General features: G+C 42.1%; 2 protein-coding genes across 2 annotated transcripts; both read right to left on the bottom strand.

Annotated features, from left to right (window-relative positions):
* Positions 1 to 13036: 13036 nt before the first annotated feature.
* On the bottom strand, positions 13037 to 14278 carry LOC129748524 (calcium uptake protein 3, mitochondrial-like). The gene has a single exon (XM_055743173.1). The coding sequence runs from the start codon at positions 14276 to 14278 to the stop codon at positions 13037 to 13039; it is 1242 nt and encodes a 413-aa protein (XP_055599148.1).
* A 987-nt stretch (positions 14279 to 15265) lies between these two features.
* On the bottom strand, positions 15266 to 21183 carry LOC129748514 (uncharacterized). Its single transcript, XM_055743166.1, has 5 exons — positions 20146 to 21183; positions 17067 to 20021; positions 15986 to 16983; positions 15384 to 15476; positions 15266 to 15335 (listed from the first exon to the last, which is right to left on the bottom strand). Exons 1-5 carry the CDS (start codon positions 21181 to 21183, stop codon positions 15266 to 15268), a joined length of 5154 nt encoding a protein of 1717 aa, XP_055599141.1.
* Between the last annotated feature and the right edge of the window lie 3768 nt (positions 21184 to 24951).

Genomic DNA, 24951 nt, shown 5'->3' with positions numbered 1-24951 from the left:
TGCCGACTATATCAATGTCATCGGCAAAGCAAATAAGTTGACTGGATCTGTTGAAAATCGTGCCCCGCATTTCGCCCACCGCTCGTCGAATAACACCTTCTAGCGCCACGTTGAACATCATGCAGGATAGACCATCACCTTGTCGAAGCCCCCTGCGAGATTCGAATGAACTCGACAATTCACCCGAAATCCGCACACAGCACTGCGTTCCATCCATCGTCGCCTTGATCAGTCTGATCAGCTTCCCGGAAAAGCCGTTCTCGTCCATGATTTTCCATAGCTCGTTACGGTCGATCGTGTCGTATGCGGCTTTGAAGTCGATGAATAGATGGTGCGTAGGGACTTGGTGTTCGCGGCATTTTTGGAGGATTTGCCGTAATGTGAATATCTGGTCCGTCGTAGACCGTCCCTCCATAAAGCCGGCCTGATGACTTCCCACGAATCTGTTTGCTTGTGGCGTTAGGCGGCGGAGTAGGATTCGGGACAACACTTTGTAGGCGGCATTGAGGACAGTGATCGCTCGGTAGTTCTCACAGTCCAATTTGTCGCCCTTCTTGTAGATGGGGCATATTACCCCCTCCTTCCACTCCTCCGGTAGCTGTTCTATGTCCCAGATCCGGATTATCAACCGGTGTAGGCAAACGGCCAACCTGTCCGGGCCCATTTTGATGAGTTCAGCTGCGATGCCATCCTTCCCAGCCGACTTGTTTCTATTCAGCTGGCGAATGGCTTCCTTAACTTCACTCATCGTTGGGAGTGGCTCGTCTTCGTCGTTGGCTACGCCGGCGATGTACCTTCCCCCACCGTCTTGATCTCCTGCATGTGCGCCGTTCAGGTGTTCATCGAAGTGCTGCTTCCACCTTTTCATCACCTCACGATTGTCCGTCAGGATACCCCCGTCCTTATCCCGGCACATTTCGGCTTGCGGCACGAAGCCTTTGCGGGATGCGTTGAGTTTCTGATAGAACTTTCGTGTTTCTTGGGAACGGTGCAGCTGCTCCAGCTCCTCGAGCTCCTCCTCCTCCAGGCGGCGCTTTTTCTCCTGGAAAAGTCGGACTCGCTGCCTCTTCCGCTGGCGGTGATTTTCCACATTTCGACGGGTGCCTCTCTGCACTACTGCCGCCCGCGCGGCATTCTCTTCGTCCATCACCCTCCTACACTCCTCGTCGAACCAGTCGTTCCGTCGAGATCGCTCCACATAACCGATGACGTTCTCCGCAGCACTGTTGATGGCTGTTTTGATGGTATCCCAACAGTCCTCGAGAGGGGCTTCGTCAAGCTCGCCCTCTGCCGGCAGCGCTGCTTCGACCGATTGCGTGTAGTCTGCCGCGACCTCAGGTTGCTTCAGTCGCGCGATATTTAACCGAGGCGGGCGCCGGTTTCGCGTGTTGTTCACTACGGAGAGTTTTGGGCGCATCTTCACCATCACCAGATAATGGTCCGACTCGATGTTGGCGCCCCGACAGGATCTGACGTCGATGATGTCCGAGAAGTGCCGGCTGTCGATCAAAACGTGGTCGATCTGTGATTGAGTTTGGTACGGTGATCTCCAGGTGTACTTGTGTGGGAGGCGGTGCTGGAAAAAGGTACTACGTACGGCCATTCGTTTGGAGGCGGCGAAATCAATAAGTCTGAGGCCGTTTTCGTTGGTCAGCTGGTGCGCACTGAACCTTCCAATTGTCGGTTTGAATTCCTCCTCCTGGCCGACCTGAGCATTGAAATCCCCGATGAAGATCTTGATATCATGTTTTGGGCAACGGTCGTATTCACGCTCCAGCTGCGCGTAGAATTCGTCTTTGTCGTCACCGGTACTTCCGAGGTGAGGGCTGTGCACGTTGATGATGCTGATGTTGAAGAACCGGCCCTTGATTCTCAACCGGCACATTCGTGAGTTGATCGGCCACCACCCGATCACGCGCTTTTGCATCTTTCCCATCACTATAAAAGCTGTTCCAAGCTCGTGTGTGTTGCCGCAGCTCTGGTAGATGGCACGACCATCTGGATACGTTCGTACCGTGGAGCCCTTCCAGCATACCTCCTGCAGCGCTACGATGTCGAATTTGCGGCTCTTCAATTCGTTGGAGAGCACGTGGGTACTGCCCACGAAATTTAGAGATCGGCAGTTCCATGTTCCAAGTTTCCAATCGCTAGTCCCTTTTCGTCGCGTGGGTCTTTGCCGATTTCCATCCGAAATTTGTTGTTCGTTGTTCGTTGCTTATGTTTTTTGTAGTCACAGGCTCGCAAGGCCCGCAGCTAACCCCACTATCTCGCAGGAGGACCGTCGTGATGTTGCTGTTTTGGGTCCCGAACACCACCAGGACGCTGTTGCACTCCGCACGCCGCCCCTGACATGGAGAACAGACGCGTACGAAGCCCCCTGACTCAGTCTGCATGCGACCAAAGCATCCACCGGGGTTGGGTACCCGATCTCCGCTAAGGTTGCTCGCACCCCAGCTAGCACCACGGGGAGGTAGAGAATCGGAGTTGCAGACAAGAGGTGATATGACCACTACCCGAAGGTTGGGTGTATGGGGTCTCGAGTTGCACATTGTCTACTTCGCTAGCCGACATTGCATTCTATTTTCTATAATTAAGAGAAAATTAGTTATTTTAACCCTTTTCTTCAGACAGTATTGGATAAATATTAGTTATTTGATAAATATTAGTAATCTCGTAATCAGCAATGATAATGATCCATTCAGAAAAAGAATATGTATACCGTTTGAACCCTAGGGATCAAATGTACCCATAATCAACATTTTAGAAAACCTTTTCTGAAAAAAAAGTTGATGGTTTTCCATTGCTTTGAAAATATGGTATAATAAAGTTCATATTATACTCTAACGATTGATGTGTTAAAGTAAATATTTTTGTAAAAAAATTTCCATGTAAAGAACATTTTAAAGTTATGAAAAAAGATCTTCAAGTCACATTTTCTGAAATTTTTCAAACAAAGTTCAATAACTCAAACAATTATATTGTTGAAAATTTTTTAGCTTTAAGCATTGTTGTTTTGCTCCATTTGGCACATTTTTCTAGAACATTTGATCTTTGTAAGACATTCCAGTTACGAGATATAGCTAAGGAATCAAGTATCCTCTGGGATCAGATATTCTCATTCTCCCCTATAGGAAGAATGAAAAACAAAACACTTGCGATATGAGGCTTCGTTCCTCAGGTCAATTCAAACGAAATACACAACAACGACAACATATCTTTTTGTGGTAAAAAAGAGATTCGTTTCGTCAGAAAAAATTTAATTCGCTGCCAAAATATTTGCTTTTTGCAAAAAAAAAATAAAATTATGAAGATGTAAATCGAATACTGAATCGTTTGACGTCGAAAACTAAACATGGTTACATATTAAGGATCGCTAAGAAATCTACGCCGAAAAAACCGACATTCGACAAATTTGGTATAAAAGTGAAAAAAGTGATATCATCTTTGTCTGTCAACTTATATACGAAAATATGCGTTTGTGAGGTAAATCTATATCGAGACTGTCAGAAACTACTCTTACATTTAGAAGTTAATTTCAAAAGATTTTTTCAAACAATGGCAATTTTCCCGGTGAGGAGCCGAAATTCCCGGTTTTTTCCCGGTTTCCCGGTGACGCGATAAAATTCCAAAGTTTTTCCCGGTATTCCCGGTTTTCCCGGTTCGCTAGCCACCCTGATCATAAGATGTCTTGGACGTTGCTTCGGTAACTAAACAGTGTCAAAATTTATAAATTGCCAGGCGAGGAGGTACGTCAATGAATAACTTCAAGAAACATAAAGGCACATGTAAAACTATAGAAATGAATCAGTTTATTTTGGAAACATAAAGAGATTACAGACTAACTGCACTTCTCGAATATCATCGACGTCAGATCCTGTAGAGGCGCCAACATCTAGTCAGACCATTATATAAAACCGATGCCCGCCTTGGCTAAATATCGCACGACTGAAGCAACTTGATGTCGCGGCAGACTACGCGCAATCGCTCGAAGCAGCGCTGCCGACAGAGGGCTAGTTTGACGGAGCCCCTCTCGAGGACTGTTGGGATATTAAACTATGAAATAAATAAATAGTTCCCGAGAAACACGTAAGTTTTATCAGAAAATCAACGCATCCTGCAAAAGCTTCGTGCCGCAAACCGAAATGTGCCGGGATAAGGACGGAGGCATTCTGACGGACAATCGTGAGGTGATCAAAAGGTGGAAGCAGCACTTCGAGGAACACCTGAACGGCGCGGCGCACATGCAGGAGATCAAGACGGTGAGGAAGATACTCCCAACGATTAGTGCTGTTAAGGAAGCCATTCATCAGATGGGAAGGATGACATCGCAGCTGAACTCATCAAAATGGGCCCGGACAAGTTGGCCGATTGCCTACACCGGTTGATGGTCCGAATCTTGGACACAGAACAGCTAACGGAGGAGTGGGAGGAGGGGGTAATACGTCCCGTCTACAACAAGGGCGAGAAATTGGACTTTGAGTACTACCGAGCGATCACTGTCCTAAATGCCGCCTACAAGGTGTTGTCCCGAATCCTACTCCGCCTAAAGCCACAAGCAAACAGATTCATGGGACTACGACGGCCCAGATCTTCTCATTACGGCAAATCCTTCAAAAATGCCATGAACACCAAGTTTCTACGCACCATCTATTCATCGACTTATAAGCCGGCGCGGACACGATCGACCGCGACGAGCTACGGAAAATCATGGACGAGAACGGCTTTTCTGGGAAGCTGATCAGACTGATCAAGGCAACGATCGATGGAACGCAATGCTGTGTGCGGATTTCGGGTGAATTGTCGAGTTCATTCGAATCGCGCAGGGGGCTTCGACAAGGCAATAATGGTTTATCCTGCATGATGTTTAACGTGGCGCTCAAAGAAGAAATTCAACGAGCGTTAGGTGGAGTGCGGGGCACGATTTTCAACAGATCCAGTCAACTTATATGTCGGCGACATTGATTTAGTCGACAGATCATCTACGGCGGTGAAGAAGATCTACCGCAAACTGAAACGGGAAGCAGGAAGGATTGGGTTAATGATTAATACGTCCATGACGAAGTATATGTTGGCCTAGGGATCCGAAACCGGCTCAACCCGCTTATTCAGTAGTAACAAGGTCACGATCGACGGCGACGAGCTGAAGATAGTCAAAGACTTTGTCTATCTCGGCGCACTGGTGACAGCAAACAATGACACCAGCCGTGAGATCTGGCGGCAGATGATCAGCTGAAGTCGTGCCTACTGTAGACTCCATAAGCAACTGCGGTCTAAAAAATTTAACCCTCGCACGTAGTGTAACTTGTACATGACGCTCATTAGAACGTTTGTTCTCTACGGGCACGAGATATGGATATTGCTCGAGGAGCTAGAATATTCGAGTGACGAGTGTTAAGAACCATCTTTGGCGGCGTGCAGGAAAACGGAGTGCAGAGGCGAAGGATGAACCACGAGCTCGTGCGACTCTACGGCGAACCCAGTATCCAGAAGGTTGTGAAGGCTCAACGGATACGCTAGGCAGGGCATGTTGCGAGAATGCCGAACGACTGTCCTGATGTTCGCTATGAATCCGGCAGGAACGAGACGAGCAGAGGCGCAACAAGTGGGGTTGTTAGACCAAGTGGAGCGTGATCTTGCGAATGTGGGATGTAATAGCAGAACGGTTTCCATGAACCGAGTGAATTTCATGAAGTTCACCAAGTTATGTCCTGAGAGGAAATACTATGAATATAAAATAAACATCGTTGAAGACCTTAAAACATAGATAAAGCGGGTGGTTTTGTCCCAAAACTGTTAGGTTTCTAGATAGCCAAAAGGTGTTTTGGTTGCGCAAACGGCGAGCTGGGGCGTGCAAACTCAAGCTTTAGAGCAATTGTGGACAGTCAAAAAAGTTTGTCAGGATATCGTATATAAACATTCGTTGCAAATATGTTCTTTTTTGGCTCAGAGACGTTATAGACAGAAGAAGCGGGGAAAAAGACGAGCTGTAGTAACTACCGTCCAATATCGGTTTTATCGGTTTTTAGCAAGATTTTGGAACAACTTCTTGCAGCTCGTGTTACGCAATACCTGAAACAACACAATTTGTTGTATAGCCATCAATACGGGTTCATGGGAGTATTGTTCCTTGATTTAAAGAAGGCGTTCGATACGATCGACCATTCGAAACTGCTCAAGAAACTGGATGCGCATGGAATCAGGGGTGTAGCGAATTCTCTCTTTGCAAGCTATCTCACGAATAGGAGACAGTTTGTGCAAATCAACCGCACGACAAGCGATCTAGGAAACCTACCTGTTGGAGTTCCTCAAGGTAGCAATTTGGGGCCCCTCCTGTTCATCCTGTACGTAAACGATTTAAACAAACTTCAGTTAAATGGTAAACCTAGACTTTTTGCTGACGACACTTCATTGTCGTATGAACACACTGATGTTAGCAGAATAATATCTCAGATGTCAGAGGATCTCGTTACCCTACAAGGATACTTCGAAGCCAACCTACTGTCTCTGAACCTTGATAAAACTAAATACATCATCTTCAAATCAACAAATCGACCAATCGACTGTCATAGCCACCTCCAAGTTGGCCAAACGGTGATTGAAAAGGTCCAAAGTTTCAAGTACCTCGGGCTAATCTTTGACGAGCTTATCAAATGGGATGTCCATATAGAACGATTACGGAAGGAACTTAGTGCTATACACAGCAGAATGTGGAAGATATCAAGATTCGTTCCTACCAAAAATCTTATTTGCCTGTATCATGCATTTGTGCAATCTAAATTGCAATACATGGTTTCCATTTGGGGAGCCGCAAGAAAAACCAATATAAGATCACTACACGCTATGCAAAATAGATGCCTCAAGGCGGTCTATAAAAAATCCAGACTTTTCGGCACGCTTAGCTTGTTCCAAGATGCATCGCCGTCTATTCTACCTATAGCCGCACTTAGAGAACTTCAGAGTATCGTACAGATCCACAACCTGCTGCACAATCCGCTGTTCCACCACAACAAACAACTTTTGTACCAGGATCATAGGTTTCCAACCCGTTCGAGAGGAAATCTAACACAAATAAGGACGAACACCGAGCATATGAAGAGATCTCCTGAGTATTTTAGCAAAATGAAATACAACAGTCTACCACAACACCTTAAACTCATAAAAAATAGAGCCAGTTTCAAACGACAAGTTACAGTCCACCTGAGGACTAATTTACCTAACTTTCTAGTGTAAAGTTTTAAAAACAAACTCGATCGCTGTACCAGCTACAGATCAACCAATTCTCCAAAGCCTCCTTAACAGAGAGTAATCTCACTGGAGGCTCAGAAAATGTCAAGTTCCTCACTTGGAAGATTACTGTCATTAATTGCCACAAACCATTTTTATCTCGCCCTCTCCACCAGCCACCTCCGCCACAACCACCACCGCCGCCACCCTCCACAACCGCCACATGCCGCTAACCACCACCCAAAAACTGAAAAATTAAAATTATGAAAAGTGAAGAAAAGAAATATTGTTAAACTTTACAATTGTATTATGCAAACAAAATAACTAAAAAAATGAATATAAAGTGAGGAGGTTTTATGCCTTCGGGAGAATGGTCTTGAAAGTAACCAACTCCCGGGGGCTTTTCCCTGCTCAATTAAAATAAAAAGAGCACACCTTTGTGGGTAAGGCGGTAGACTTACGGGGTCTCGCCAGGACAGTCGACGCAATGCATAACGAAGATTTTTTTGAGTTCGTTTGATTCGTTCGATATGGACCGAGTTGTAGGGTGTCCAAACTGGTGCTGCATATTCCAGGACACTTCGCACCAATGAGTAGAACACTGTCTCGAGAGCTTATAGGTCCTCAAAGCTCAAAGTGTTTCGTCGCAAGAATCCAAACAAAGCGAAGGCTTCAGCTGTTGATTTCGCGGTATGCTGATTAAACGCGCTCCTTAATGGTTACAACTCTTTCAAGCGTAGAACCACCACTCTCGAGTCAACGATCCTGTAGATTCTCAAATCATCTGCAAACAGTAGTCTTGGAGATTGACAGAAACTCGCTAGGTCGTTTTTGAAAACCACAAAGATAAGCGGTCCTAACTGACATCCCTGTGGAACACCAGACGGCAAGTCGAAACCAATAGAATGAATTGCACGAATATTCATAAATCCATGACGATTTAACAGGTTGAAATGAAACCATTTGATTGCGCTTAAGTTTTTCCATCACGACCGTATGAGGCACTTTATCGAAGGCTTTGGATATATCAAATCCTGGAGAATCATTGAAAAATCTCCTGAGCTCCTGAAATCAGTTAAATGGGTTCCAACCGCGTATGTAATAACATGAGTGTTCCATTCCATTACTGGTAACTGGTATAGCTTTCCCGAGTTCTTTGAAGGCCTCCAATAGACGTTCAATAAGCCGGAGATACTTTGAAATCTTCATCTTCTTTTATGATCAAGCCACATTGGAGAACAATTCTACAGGATAGGTTTATAGACCCTAGGTCCTATGAAAATCTTATCCGAATAAAACAGAGATGAGAATACGATAAATTTTTGATCTCTTCTTTTATCAACAGGTTTACTTCTGCGAAATGGAACCCTAATTCATTCAGCATTTCCGTGCTTCCGGATTCGATCATGGCAACCACAAACGACGGAGAGCCCGAGGAGATAACGCGCGCCCTTTTTTGAGCGAGAGACTTTAATCTGCCAGAGACAGTGAGAAAAACCATTCTCCCACTGTGTACAAATTCGTCCTGTCGTCGTTCCATCTCGGCGCGTTTTCCCTCCCATCGACAACTTCCCATTTCCCGCGACCGGCTGGCGGTGGTATTTTCATCATAAATATTCTCCCCGGACGGCCAAATAAGTCGTCAACCATTTTCGTCCTCCGCTGTTGTTGCTGTTACTGCTGCTGCTGCTGCTATTTTGGCGTGTTCCAGAAGGGAGGGGGTTGATTCAAACCACCCACCCAGATCAGGCCGAGCCAGGCTAGGCCGGGACGCATTCATCTCTTGGCGCTCCTTCACTAACTAGTGAAGCAAGGGAGTTTCGTTGGAAGAGAAGTGCGTTTGAATTGCGTTTCGCCACCCATCTACCCACCATTCCACCACATAGAGCACTCCGCGCGCGCTGTTGCTCTTCCTACATACATATTTGCTTTGCTTGATTCGGATTGCTCGCTGAGTGTGAAGGGCGAGTCACAGAATCATTCCTCCTTCCCATGTGGAATGTATGGCAGGCAATTCTCGTACATCGGACTTTCCACCCACCCATCGATAGTCAGAGGTTTATCATCCTGTCGTCGTCGTTCCGGATGGTGCTGTTGTCGGTGGAGGAGTCCTCGCTGCAATGTTGGTGTTGGTGGTCGAAATTCGTGAACTGACCAGTGGTGCTCAGGCATTTGTTTGTTTATTTACTCATCAGTTTTGTCAATTTGGTCATTTTCGTCAATTGGGACACCGTCACCGGGATAATTTCTGTTCATTTGGCTGTTTCTTGTCATTTTGGCAACACTGAACTTAATTAATTAGGTATTTTTTGACAATTTGATTATTTTTTTCAATCTGGTCATTTTGGACGATTTGCTCATTTGGGCCTTTTTTGGCAGTTTTATTATTTTTTGTTTTTGACCATTTGAGCCATTTTTGTCACTTTAATCTGTTTAGTCATTTTTAACATGAATCAGCAGCCATTTTTGTAATTTTGTTTTTTTTTCAATATTTCTATTTTTGTAAGCTTGGTCATTTAGCAACTGCTTGTGTTGTGTAAAAATGTTTGTGATTTTTTTTCTCTTCTGGTCCTTTTGTGCCATTTTTAATATTTTTGACATCATTATCATTTTTGTAAGTTTGTTGTTTTAAAGATTTTTTTCAACTGAATCAAAGCTATCGAAAGATTCCCTTTAATTCAACCACGGTACTACAGTACCGTGGTCGAATTATAGGGAATGTTTTGATCGGTTTGATTCAGTAGAATTATTCAACCAAGTAGGATCACAATTCACAACACATACTAGAGTGATTTTTGTTTTAAATATTTGGTCAATTTGTCATTTTTAAAATTTGTTGGCAATTTGGACTTTTTGGCCTTTTTGACATTTTTGTAAATTTTAGCATTTTTTTTTTTTTCATTTTTGTTAACTTGGTCATTTTGATCGTTTTGTCATTTGTATCGTTTATCATTAGGCATTTTTGTATTTTTTGTTTTTATTTGTTTTTTTATATATATTTTGCCATTTTTACCAATTTGGTCTTTTTGACCATTTTTGTCATTCTTGATTTTTTTCCTATATTTTTTATCATTGCTGTCATTTTTGTTTTTCTGAAAAAAGCAAAGTTGGCCTTGACCGAGAACGGTCGTTTTTTTCGCGACTGCGTTTTTCTTCTGTGTCTTCAAATTAAATTTTTGTTTTCCATTATAAGGATTTTTTTCGAAGTTAGTCATTGTAGTGATTAATTAAATTAAACATATTGAAAATTCTTGATGTGTTGGTGTAGATAGATTTCAAGTTCAATCCTTGCATTTTTGTCGATTTGTGGAGTGAAAAAGTTGTCTATTTAGACCGGAAAGAATTTTTATCCATTTGAATTAAAGATTCAAAAAAATTATTTTGAACCAGTGATGAAGATGCTGAAACTTTAGTGATTTTTATAAAGTTCATCATCTTTTTGAAAAGGGAAAATATTTCCGGGTAAAGTAGTAAAATAAGAGTGCCAGCGTCGAAGCTTTTTCATGTAGATTGCTTGGATTTCTTTAAGGCGAAAGGAATAAAATCAGCTAAGTATCATTTGAGGATTGATCATTTTAAATTTCATTATATTAAATAATAAAATAGCTTAACTCTATTATTGGGGATTAGTGCGGGGTAGGACAGGGCATCAAACGAGCGGAAAACTGATATACAATGGATTGTGGGTTCAAGCCAGCCGGAGTATCTCGGCAAATTTGGAATCTGGAATAGGTTCCTTAGGGACCTTTCCAGGTATCTTTATTTGTTTCGAACAGTTGGAAGGGAGTAAGATGAGTCAAACCTGTCCCAAACCAGTGGTAACGGACCCCTTGGTTGTGCTGCAATTATTGTTGATGAGTTAAGAATGAACAATATTTGAATGTGCGATCGAGACTTCCCGTACCGCCCCGGGTCGAAAGACCTATCAGCCACTGGTGGGTTGAACATACATACATACATACATTGCTGTCATTTTTGTTTTTCTTATTTTTTTCTTACTTTGATAACTTTATGTTATTTTTTGGTCATTTTTATTTTTGTCATTCTTGCATTTTGGGAAAATTTGGTATTTTTGTTGTTTTGTCAATTTGGCCATTTTGGTCAATTTGTTCATTTTAGCTATTCTTGTCATTTTCGTCATTTTTTTCTTTTGTCATTTGTTTTTTTTTCATTTTTTCATTATTTTTGTCAAGTTAAAATTTTTGTTATTTTTCCGTTTGTGCTATTTTTACCATTGTTATTTTGTTTCGTCATTTTATAAAATTTTTGTCATTATAAATTAGGCCATTTTTTTCACTTTTCTAGATTGATGATTATGGGAATATTTTCGACGTTTTAGTCAATTGATACATTTATTAAAATTAATAGTTTTGGAAGTTTATAGCATTTAATCATTTGATATATGTCATTTTTGTAATTTTTTGTTTTTGTATTTTTGTAATTTCTATCATTTTTCTCATTTTTTTCGTTTTTTCCACTTTTTTAATTTTTATCGTTGAAATTTTGTCGTTGACACTTTTTTACATTTTTGTCATTATCAATGTGACTAATTTTGTCAATTTGGACACCTTTTTTCAATTTTTCATTTTTTCGTTTTCGTCAATTTGGTCATTTCGTCAAGTTTGTAATTTCTCTGTCAATTTGGTCTGTATTTTTGTGATTTAATGTTTACTGTTTTCTTAAATGCAGGTTATTTTCTTGTCATTTTGGACATTTTTGACATTTTCATCATGTTTTTGAACATTTTTTCAAATCTATCTTGTTGTATGTCTATTTGAATTGTTTTGTATATTTTTTTATCTTTATGTGATTTTGCCGTTTCTGTCAATTTTGGATATATTTTTGCCAATAGTTTTGATTTATTTTTGTCAATAGTTTTGATCCTTTATGTGATTGTCACTTTTGTCAATTCGGTAATTTTGGCCATTTTTGGCTCATCTCCAGTATGTTCCAGGTTCGGTTAAGAAGAACGATGCATTTGAACCATTCCAAAAATCGACCATGAAAATTCTCGTAAAAACTTGAAAATATTTCTGGCAACACTGAACTTTCAATAGGAAAAACAGAGAAAAGTAATGTAATAATTCAACTTTCTTTGTCAACATTTTCTGAAAATCAGATGATTTTCATTTAGCATGAAACATATCTAAAATCGGATGAGCCTTTGCTTGAAGGCAAGTATAAATTTACTATAATGCTGTTCGGGTTGAAAAATACACCCGGTGAATTTCATAGTGCATGCTCACAATGAGTTAAGCGGGCCATAGACTACACCACATTTGTAAATTTTTGTGGCTATTGCTGTTTTCGCCAGCAATCGTTTGTGTTCGCGCGAAATATGTTTGGGACTTATTCTGCGACTCGAGATACGTGACTCACGAAATTTCACTTAACCGTCCTGACTTCAGAAAATGCTTCAAAAAAGAAATTTGTGTATCGATGAGCTCTGGAGACCAATAGCAGCTCATTCGAACGAAAATTTCGAGGCTAGAGAGGCTATTAAAGCCAGCAAAACGATAAGAAATTTCGTAAGTCACGTCACTCGAGTCGCTGAATGAGCCCCCTAACATATTTCGCGCGAACACAAACGAATGCTGGCGAAAACTGCAAAAGTCACAAAAAAACACCTCCACGCCGTGTGTAGGCGGGCATAGAATAAAACAATTTTTGTGGAATCATCGTGGAATACTGGAATATTGTACAAATGTGGTTTACTCTATGGCCCGCTTTATACATAAAACCCTTCAGAAAGAGCATTCATATTTCGAAGTTCATGTTTATGTGAGTTAAAGGCGTTCGAAGTCACGCAGGATCAACTACTAAAAGGGATAATAAAACTGGACAACACGGCATAACTTCTAGAATTGAGCTTTATTTGCCTACGTAAACACCGTTTGAAGGCCTTCCATCCGACTGGCCGAGGATCTCTTCTGTAAAGCAGTCTATTGCGCATCATCGATAGAAATCCTTCCAATGAAAGTGTCCCGGGTAGATCATCTTCATGAAACACAGCAAATACCACGTCAACCAAATGGCTACCCAACTCCATTCTGCTGATTCCACAAGCTCTGACCAGCTGGCTAAATTCTTCCCGCGAAACCAGACCTTCTCCCGAGTGAAAAAATCGAACCGTCGCGAAGAAATCATTGAGGTTTTTCAGAACCTGACAGAATTGGACAAACTCCTGGAATGTGATCCTTTGTGGTTGGGAGACTTGAAGACCTTTCAATCTTGCCAGGTACTTGTCAAAGAGGCGCGGACCCAGCTGGGAGTAATTCAACAAAAGCCGAACGAAATCTTCGTAGGATATTGTGTCCAGTCCCTTCGAGTATCGACCGAACTCGATCTGCAGGATTTCCAGCTGCAGATTGTTCATAAATCGATAAAAATCCTCATACTTCAGTGGCTTGTTGCCATCTAGACCGAAAAAGTGAACTTCCAAACTGGTTAATTCATGTGTTGAATCCGTTAATAGTTTCCCCAAGACTTCGCTAGTTTCTTCTCGTTTTCTTAAACTTCGAATACCTATCGATACAACTTTCCGGATAACGTTGAACTCATCCCGCGTTACCACTCCATCTTGGTTTAGGTCGAACATACGGAAGGCTATCTGAGTGGCATACTCTGGACGAATCAGCAACGAAATCAAAAATAGATAGTCGGCTAACGAGAGCAACCCTCGATGGGAGCTGTTCCGAAAGAAGTTAACGGAATTTTCCGGAATCAACTCTAGTGACCTATGATATCGATCGATTCGATCCCGGGTCAGTATGTTCCGCCGAAAACAGTGCTGAGCCCGCTGATCCAACACTGATTGCAGGAAATCCTGCGGAGTCATGTAGATTTTGCCACCGGCTTCGACGGATGCGAAGCTTAGGAAACGGCGCTGCCGATTGGTCAGTTTCCCTAGAAATTCCGGTTCCGGTTGAGAAGGCAATGACTGATATTGTTGTTGCTGGCTGTTAAATATGGCTTGGTTCTTGAATAGCAGGAAAGCTGTCAAACCGGTCACTCCACCGTAGAGGAAGATTTGTTTTAACTTTTGTGGGTTCATTGTTTGAGAATGCAAGTGTTGTTTCCAGGTTTTTGCGTATGCTAACTTGATTGCATCGATTGTATGTCACCTAGTGAACCTGATGTAAGAGAAACGGCGTCTCTACAAAAATAAAACATCTGGCCACATCGCCGAAAGCATGCATCAAAACATATTCACCTAAACTACGATACTACTATGATGAGCAATAAAATCACAATACTCTCCTTGGTGGAATTCTCACCTTAAAAGCTAGGATCAGGGGTGCTCTGTATTTTTTTTCAAAAATCAGGACATCGCGATGAAAAAATCATGACTTTTCAGAACACCACTCAATTTATGGAAATATCGTCCAGCTCTTGTTAAATTGCATGAATAAAAGCGAAATACAGGTACTACCTAGGACACCTCAAATTATTAATGTTGTTGCAGTTTTGAACGACTTAATTTAATTTTCGGAATGAAGTAAGAAGCGCGGATTGACTTTAAATAACAGTTTGTATTTGGTCTTCAAAATTGGTCACTTTATTAGCTATACACAAAAACTTGACTTAGGCGTTTTGACTTTAGCTTTTATTCGCTTATGAGACTATGTCCGATCACTTTGACTGTTGCTTTTAACTGATTCTTTCGTCAGCTGATCGGCTGCCGATCAGCTGTGTAAATCAAGAGCGTTAGAAGATAAGAGCTCTTTTGCTCTTACAGAGAACTTCCCAGAGAATATTTGTTTGCTCTTTTTATGCTGTATCATTTTTCGGGGCTTATTAAGGTGGTTCAAGTTAATGCGTTTACATAACCGCCCCCCTTGATTTGCCTAGCAATATCAAACAAATCAGAAACTCCTTAATAAATTTCACTGACAACTTCAATACAATGAAAACGATACGATGCAATCTGCGATGAACTTTCTAGTGCTTTGCTGGATTCTAATACTCCTTTGCCTTCAAGTGTGGACTGTATTCTCTTCTTCGTATGGCTGTGGTTGCGGGTTGTAGCCTGTGCGCTCGATCATGGTTGTGGGTTGCGATCGGGAAGCACACCGTTGACCAAGGTACCCGGCCTATTGGCCCCGTTAACTCTGGAATCAGATGAGAGGGGCTTTTTTATTCAATCAAAAATTACTTACAAACGACTTCCCTGAAGCGGTGGCTTCGAGCCACCGCGGGCGCTCATTGCGCCGATACTACTACGATGCTCGGTGATGACTCCGATGAACTTTCTTTAAACGTACGATGGATTTGGTTGATAATGGTAAATGGTGGTGCTGATTGGACTTCTTCAACGACAGCTGCGATGTGCATTCCTATGTGGACAACTGGCGAAGAACGGCTGAAGTACCCAAAACCGCGGAATGACACGACTTCCTGCTGATAAAAGGATTGTGTATGCCCTAATGCAACGTTGAACAACAAACACAAACTTAACTTTGCGTGGAGGTCCCTCAACCTCCACAAGAATACAAGACGCTCAATCAACTTTTATACAGCGAGGTAGCGTGTCCTAAGGGCGATGTGGTTGATTTAACGATCTGGTGAACCTCAGCGCTTCGTGGGTGGACTCTTCGGACGGACGGTCAGCGACCGCCGTGGGCATGGACGACACTATGGGGTATGAACATTCCTTAAGCTTTTTTGATCATAATTTAATTAAAAATAACTTAACTGGACTGCGGGGATCAACTGACCCCCGCAGGCGCGCCTACTGCGCCTTGGTGGAGAAAACGACTACTCTTCTCTTGCAGCTGGTTCGGGATCGTTGTCCCGGATTGGTAACAAGCAAATTTTGGAGATTGCTCTAGATTTGATGCCATCTTCCGTGCGAATGTCAGCAACGCGGACATTTCCATCAGGCCCTGGATGCAGTGCAGTGATTCGTCCAAGTGCCCACTTCAACGGTGGCAAGTTTTCCTCCTTGATGATCACCATCATGCCTTCTTTCAAATTCGGCTGCTGTCTTGTCCATTTGACACGGTTTTGCAAGTCGGACAGATAGGCAGTTGACCACTTCTTCCAAATTGTTTGCATATGGCGTTGAACTCTTTGCCAGCGAGATAAAACATTTTCTCGGAGATGATCAAGTGACGGTTCAGGTAAGGCGGTTAGTTGACGGTGCACGAAGAAATGCCCAGGAGAGAGAACTTCAAGATCTGCTGGATCGTCCCGTTGCGGTGTTAGCGGTCGACTATTTAAACATGCCTCAATCTGCGTCAGTAGGGTGTAGAACTCGTCGTAGGTGTATATTTCAGAGCCAACAACACGCTTCAAGTGGTACTTCATAGATTTTACAGCGGCTTCCCAAAGACCGCCGAAATTAGGAGCTCGTGGTGGAATAAACTTCATCTCTATGCAATTTTTGGCGGCGGCTTCGGAAAGAGCAGCACGTTGGGAGTTGAACATCTTCCTTAGATCATCGAGTTCTCTTTTAGCACCAACAAAGTTGGTAGCATTGTCGCAGAGAATAAGCTCTGGTTGTCCTCGACGTCCAATCATTCTGTGTAGAGCGGCGATGAACCCGTCGGTTGTAAGATCCTGAACCATATCGATGTGGCAAGCCTTCGTAACCAAACAAACAAAGATCACAACGTAGCAGATGCGCGGCGCAGAGTTGCGGATAGGAAACCGATACTTGAATGGTCCACAATAATCCACGCCGACTCGAGCGAAAGGAGGTGCAGGCGATACGCGTTCTGTTGGAAGATCTGCCATAACTTGTTCCATAGCTCGTGGCTTGATTTTGAAACAACGTACACAACTTGAACAACCTTCCTGGCTAAGTTTCTCAAACATAGAGGCCAGAATTTTTCTCGAACACAAGCGGTGAGTAGTTGGGGTCCAGCATGCAACATGACGAGGTGGTAGTGGTTGACGATCAGCAGCGTAAACGGGTGATGATTATCAAGGATTATAGGATGCTTCCTTCCAACAGCAATCGGTGCGTTCTCTAAACGACCTCCGACGACCAGAATTCCGTTAACCAGTTGTGGGCGAAGCGATTTCAGCTTTGAAGTGTTTTTAACTTCACCCGTGTAATCGACAGCGGATATATCTTGAGGAAAACATTCTTTCTGAGCTAGTTTAACGAGTACTCGTAAAGCTTCCTCTCTTTCGGTGACTGTTAAACATCCTACGCGATGGCTGTTTCTATTCTTACAGTTGAAAGAAAATCTTCGGCAGAATGCGACTAGATCAACCAGTGTGGTGAACGAACTCTTCAATAAAAATATCTCATTCGGTGAATCCACTTGAGCGGGTCCAGCAACTGCAGCCTCTTCAAGAAGTGTGTGCTCAAACTCCGTTTCATCGGTACCTCCAGTTTTCGGCCATGCGTCATGTGAGAGTTCCAACCAATCTGGACCTCGCCACCAAAGCTCATGATTTAGTAGTTCTTCAGGAGTGGCACCACGAGACAGGACGTCCGCAGGATTTTCCATACCAACAACGTGATTCCAAACTCCATCTTTTGTTAAATGCTGGATTTCGCTGACTCTGTTAGCAACAAACATTTGCCACCGTGACGGTGGCGAAGAGAGCCAGCACTTCACAATGGTGGAATCCGTCCAAAAGAAACATTTCGCAGAAATTCTTAAACTGCCTGTCACCTTTTCGTATAAGTGGCTGAGTAAGAGGGCAGACGATAACTCTAACCTTGGTATTGTCATTTTCTTCTTCTTACGCTTGACATCATCCAGAGGTGCTACTCGAGACTTGGAGATCAGAAGATTTACCGAAATTATTCCGTTGGAACGCGTACAACGCAGGTAGATACAGGCCCCGTAGGCCTTAGTGGAAGCGTCGCAGAAGCCATGAAGCTCAACGGAGATAACATCCGAACCAAAGGCGACCCATCGTGGAACTTGTAAATTGGATAGTCCAGCCAAGTTGCTCCGATATTCCAGCCACCATTGCTGGAAAGGATTGGAAAGCGTTTCCGTCCAGGAACAGTTCTGCTTCCAGAGCTCCTGGAGAAATATCTTGGCCTGAACCATAACAGGACCGACCAATCCTAGGGGATCGAACAAACGGGCAAAGTCGGAGAGAATGATACGCTTGTTTATTTCTGTAGAAGAATTCCACTGAGGCACAGAGAAATGGAAGCAATCCGATTGTGTATCCCAAATGAGGCCCAGTGTCTTAATTTTAGTCTGCGATGCATCAAGCTCCAGGGAAATCCTATCGTCTCGGAGCTCGCCAGGTAGAACCGAAAGAACTTCTACGTTGTTCGAGTTGTATTTTCTTAAAAGCATTTTCGCAGACGACAATAGAGCATTCAGTTCACAGCATTTTTTGATGCTTTCCTCCTTAGTATCTGCACCCGTTAAACAATCGTCCATATAAAAATCTTCACTCAGAGTCTTGGCCGCAATAGGGTACTTCTTCTTCCCGCATTCCGCAAGTCGTTGTAGGCATTTCGTGGCTAGATAGGGGGCAGACGCGGTGCCGTACGTAACGGTAGTTAGTTCAAATGTCCTTAAAGGCTCATCTGGTGAATCTCTCCAAACAATTCTCTGTAGACGACGATCTTCGGGGACTACATTAATCATCCTATACATTTTCGCTACGTCTGCAACTATAGCGATTCTGTGCAATCTGAAGCGAAGAACTATGGACACTAAATCTTCCTGGAGTACAGGTCCGACCATCAGTGCTTGATTCAACGAAATTCCAGACGTCGTTGTAGCGGACGCGTCAAAAACTACGCGTAGTTTAGTAGTAGAACTTTCAGGACGCAATACGTGATGATGTGGCATGTAATATGGCGGCGGTTTTGATATATCTCCTTCCTCTTCAGCAATAACTTCACGCATATGATTAAGCTCCAGATACTCGTGAATGAATGAGCTGTACTCCTCTTTCAACTCAGGGTTTGATTTTAAACGGCACTCCAAAGACCAAAAACGACGCTCGGCTTGACTTCTTGATTCCCCCAGCAGACGGATTAGGAAGTCCTTCCTAGGGAGCTTAACAACGAACCTTCCAGATGAGTCTCTCGTAGTAGTATCTTCAAAAATCTTCTCACACTCCGATTCTTCCAGTGAAAGCGTACTAGAATTGTGGCAAGCTTCTAACTCCCAAAAACGAGTTAGTAATTCATTAACCCGTTCTTCGGTACAAGAAGCTGAAACAGTGGCTTGAACTCTGGATTTTTCGGAAACCTTGCCGGAAACAACCCAACCAAGTTGAGTATTCTGCAGTATAGGCCCAATGCTATCTAACTTGTGCTGCCCGTCCAACAGCAGATCATAAAAGACTTCTGCTCCAAGAATGAGATCAATACCACCAGGATTCTGGAACTCGGGATCTGCCATGGTTATTCCTGGAGGTATCTGCCAACTACCGATGTCGATCCTTTTCACTGGAATATCAGCCGTGACTTTCGGGAGAACGTGGAATTTCAAAGTAGAGCGGTAATCAGAACACCGTGAACCAATCGAAGCGAAAACAGACTGGGTGGAACAAGTTTTCGATTGCCCAATGCCTTTGACAGGAAGATACTCTCGATATCGATGAAATTTCAAAGACTGAGCGATCCTTTCAGTCATGAAACATAGCTGTGACCCTGAGTCCAATAAAGCTCGAGCTGGAATGATATTCCCGTATTCATCCCCAATTGTTAAAACTGCTGTAGATAGCAGGACAGTGTTCGGAAGAGTGGTAGGATTTGCGGACAATACAGAACTGTGGCTAGTAGAAGGATTATCTGTGGTACTTGAGGATGGGAGGTTATTCATGCTCGGGTTGGGGATGTGCGTTAGATCTGTCTGGTTCTGGAGAGTGGAATAAGGAAAAACTTCGTATGATATCCCTGTTTCGTTCTGTGGTGGCTGTTGATTCGCGCTTACATTAGATTGCTGGGGAATGCATAGATTCACCACAGAAAGGACACGTTACCGTCTGTTGTATACCGGGATGACCTACTGCTGGAAAACGAGACTGCCTCTTCACTTCCCCTTGAACAGAGTGAACTAGCGAGATGTTATGAAGTACCAGACATCTTGACTTCAAAAATTCCATCAATTGCCTATACGATGGAACCTCCTTAGAGTTGTGGTAAGATTCCCAGCGTTGTAGAGTAGCAGCATCCAGACGTTGACACACCATATGCTGAAGAATGGTTGACATCCCATCAGTTTCAACACCGACCTTTTGAAGCATCATTAACGTTGTCTCAAAATCCTTTACCACTCTATTAAGCTGATCATAAGATTCTTCACTCATAGGACTGACAGCAAACAATACGTCGAGATATGACTTCACAAGCAGCTTTCTGTTTTCGAAAGTGTTTTCGAGTGTTCGCCAGGCTATGGTGTAGTTAGCCGATGTCAATTCGATGGATCCTATTTCGATTAATGCATCATCTGTCAACGACGTTCGCAGATAGGTAAACTTGTCAATATCGGATAGATGCGCATTGTTGTGGATCATGCTGGTGAATGTATCACGAAAAGTGATCCAGTCCTGCAACTTTCCGCTAAATGTCGGTAGTTTCAATTCGGGGAGCTTAATTCTTGGCATTGAATCAACCGCTGTTGATGGTTTGACAGTTTGAACACTGGTACAGGAACGACTTTCGGCTGCTTCAAGCACTCCCAAACTATGCTTTATTTCAAAAAAACGGTTCTCAAAATCCTTGATGATGCGCATATTGACCTCTTCGCGCTCGCTGATTCGCATCGCACGTTCGAGAGCTGACTGCTCATCGTCGCCTTCCAATCCAACATCCATTTCCACATCGTCGGTGATCACCTCAATGTTTTCTCGCACTCGAATGAACTTGTCGTACACCTCATCCAGTTTCTGCATCCGATACTTCAAAGATATGTAATCTCGTTCCGCTTGGTATTCGTTCAAAAACTCTTGCATGCTGTCCATTAAGCTCCTCAGGTTCCGTTCCTGCTTCACCAGGAGCCGCAAGTCCTCTCGAGGCATGATTCACTATCCGGGCACGCACAACCACAAGATAATGAAACGCCACTGCACGGTATCACTTTTCCACTGAACAGCACGGTAAACAACGACGATTCGCAGTTGACAAACGAGCCACCAACAGAAGATCCAAATTTTATGTAACCGACTCTCACAGAACAGTATCGAAGCATGCACGGTTCAATTAACCAATGTTTCCTTTCAACAGCCTGATCCTCAGTACAGGTCAGCACCACAGACTTACCTGAGCACACAGTACTTAGCCTTTATCCTTTCTAACAACGGGCGATCGATTGGTAGCAAAATAAACAAGTCGAATTTTGCTATTTTCGGCAAATTCCAGTGTTCCGTGCGTCGACTGGTACCGCAAACAGCATTCAGCAGACTGCTATCTCCAACCACTAGGTGAAATTTCTGGTTTCTATTCACTTTTTTGCACTGTTCCCCAAATTAATTATCCCTGGGGGAGGGGGAGGGTGAAGTGTTACTCTGACCCGCGGGCGGGGGAAGGGTTCTTCGACCAAAGTTCAACACTTAACACTTTAGTACATCCAACATGGATCAAACTCAACACCTTTTGCGTTTTTTATACACTTTTTATAGCCCCGGGGGAGGGGAGAGGGAAAGGATGGTTGTTCCCGGGGGACTTCTCAGTACACTTGCCCCAATCTTTACCCACACCACACACGGAAGCAATTTCAAAAAAATGTCACAACCCCGTCAAAATCGCACAATTTTGTTGTAGGCTTTGCCACCAAAACGGGGAGGGACTGTTGTAGAGGGGGGGGGGGGGTTTGTGCAGACAGTTGCTAAACAACAACACCCATCCGTTATCAATCCAACTTGTTCCCGCGCGCTATACCTAACACTTCAAATCAACGTTCAAAGCGATGCACTTTTAGGCAATTAGTTACTAATCACAATCACGGGGTAGAGCGGGTGTGCACTAAATCCCGCGGAGAAGGGTAGAAGATTCAACCAACTTTGATTTCTTTGCCTAACACACAATAACCCGACGTGATACACACAAAATGACGACTGGGGCGCTTGGCTTTCTTTCGACGGCTTGGCTTGGGTACACACAATAGCCGTTGGATGCTTTTTATTTTTCACCCGTTTCACTCCACACAGAAACAATTGAAGACCAATTAATCGACGCGCTTCTCTATCCGGTTCGTTTCGGACCAAATGTTGCAGTTTTGAACGACTTAATTTAATTTTCGGAATGAAGTAAGAAGCGCGGATTGACTTTAAATAACAGTTTGTATTTGGTCTTCAAAATTGGTCACTTTATTAGCTATACACAAAAACTTGACTTAGGCGTTTTGACTTTAGCTTTTATTCGCTTATGAGACTATGTCCGATCACTTTGACTGTTGCTTTTAACTGATTCTTTCGTCAGCTGATCGGCTGCCGATCAGCTGTGTAAATCAAGAGCGTTAGAAGATAAGAGCTCTTTTGCTCTTACAGAGAACTTCCCAGAGAATATTTGTTTGCTCTTTTTATGCTGTATCATTTTTCGGGGCTTATTAAGGTGGTTCAAGTTAATGCGTTTACAAATGTGAAGCGAGATGAACCTCGGCTGACCTGCAGTTTATATCGCTAACACCATTCAAATATTATCTGATCGAAAGATTATAATCGGTTAAACGATTTTATTACAAATTTGTTTGATATTTTTTAATTTTGTTTTTGTCAAATTTTGCAGGTTCGCGATACCGACGGTAGGTGGCGAACCCTCCATTTATCCGATAAAAAATGCCTTGTTAGAAAAATGTTCCTTTTAAGCCTGCTCTCATCGAAGGAATTGCCTATTTATTTAAAAGTTGGGTGGCACTTTCTAACTGGGATAGCATTTCTTCAAATCGATTGATGCGCACTCTGGAATCGATATTGGGTACTGTTTAAAAAATTATCCAGCAAACGGAATTGAGTGCCCAGTAAGTATGGTCAGTGATTTAACTATGAATTCAGTTATAGTTTAGATATTTTTTTTAGAAATCAGGACATTTTAAAGACCATTTTTCACAAATCAGGACGGTCTCTCGAAAATCAATACAAATCTTGAAAAATCAGGACACCTGGCACCGCTTGATCGGATCGCTTGGAATCGATTTTGACAGGTCTTTTGTATCAATTGGAATTTTTGGGGTTTCAGACTTCGCTTCTCTAACATGCAGGTTCATAAAATAAACCGGAAAAAATTTAGGAAAGCAAGTCAAAAAGACAAAAATCACAATACAAAAAAAAATTCAAAACTTATAAAATTTATAAAAATTTTAAAAATTCGGAAGCTGGGCACAGTTTTTGGACCCAAACGGTATTTTAGTAAAACCTTCGCTGCATTTGGAAGAAAAAACCTTTATTAGTATAACTTCCACCAGGTGGTATTTTCGATTGTGAAACAATCACCTGATATTCAGTGATCGTGAGAATAAAATCTTAAGTACTGGCATCACTTTTCTTGGATTTTGTTTTCATATTGAAGGTTATTGATATTTATCATATTGACACAACCGTTAAACACTACAAAAAATGGAAAAATGACAAAATTCCATAAATTTTAAAAATAAAGACAGATGTATAAAAATGACAAGTTTTGACGAAAGTGACAAAAAACAGCAAAGCTGAAAAAGCTTACAAAAATGATAAAAATGACGTAAAAGACCGGTGACGAAAATAATAAAATACAAAAACGATAAAAATAACAAAACACAAAAATTAGAAAATTGACAAAAATGTAAGAAAAATTTTAAAATATGACTAAAAAATTATTAAAAAGTGAATAAAATGAAAAAAAAAATACAAAAATGACCGATTTTATCATAAAAAGATCAAAATGAAAAAAATCCAAAAATTAAGACAAAAATAAAATGAAAATTATAGAATGATATTACAAGAATGTCAAAGCTTACAGAAATTACAGAAATAATTATTGCAAATATGACAAATAAAATTACAAAATATTTTCTAGGATTTCTTTTTTTTTCAGAAAAAATACACCTTTTTTGAGAATATTACATCACAAAATTTTATATTTTAGCAATTGGATTTGTTTTTTTTTTCTTCTTTTGTTTTTGTTTGCTGTTTCTTGTTGTTGGAATAAATATACACTTTCCCATAATCGGTTTTAATTTTAATTTTTTGTTGTTGTTGTTATAGTTTTTTTTTTAAACTAGCAATAATTACATTAGTGTGTTGGTTGTTTTGGTTGGTTGTCTTTTATTCCATTTATTTCCGTTCAATTCTCTGGGTCCAATCAAATTCGACATTGTTTTTGTTTTTTTTCGTCTTTGGGCACCAAGCATTTTGCGTTTAGTAGGTATGTTTTGTTAATTTCCTTTCGATTTTTCCATTTCTCTGAACCAACAACAGATTCTAAATTTACTTAAGCTTTCATTGATTTCAGCTTTTTTTTTATCACCAAACAACTGTTTACGTTTTTCCTTGCTCAATTCTTCCACCTCTTCCTCAATTTGCTTTACTAACACAATAGACAGCTACATTTGTTTTATTTTCATGCTTTTGTTTTTGTGTTTGTTTACCACACTGTTTATCATTCGACACCAAAGCTTAATTCTTCAATGACTCGGAGAACTGCTCAAGGTGTCTTAAATTTTGTGTAAATATTTCTTCCGAAAAGTGTTTCTGTTCTTCCTTTTTTCACCTTGACTTTCTTCCGGATGTGTTTTTCTTTGTTTTTATGTAAGTGTGTGAGTGTGTTTTATAGATTCAATGATAGGGTAAACCTTATTTGAGTTTGTCATAGGC

This window comes from Uranotaenia lowii, chromosome 1 (genome assembly GCF_029784155.1).
Source record: "Uranotaenia lowii strain MFRU-FL chromosome 1, ASM2978415v1, whole genome shotgun sequence".
NCBI lineage: Eukaryota > Metazoa > Arthropoda > Insecta > Diptera > Culicidae > Uranotaenia > Uranotaenia lowii.
Note: the sequence above shows the minus strand (reverse complement) of the source record. Positions and strands in the feature narration are given on the sequence as shown.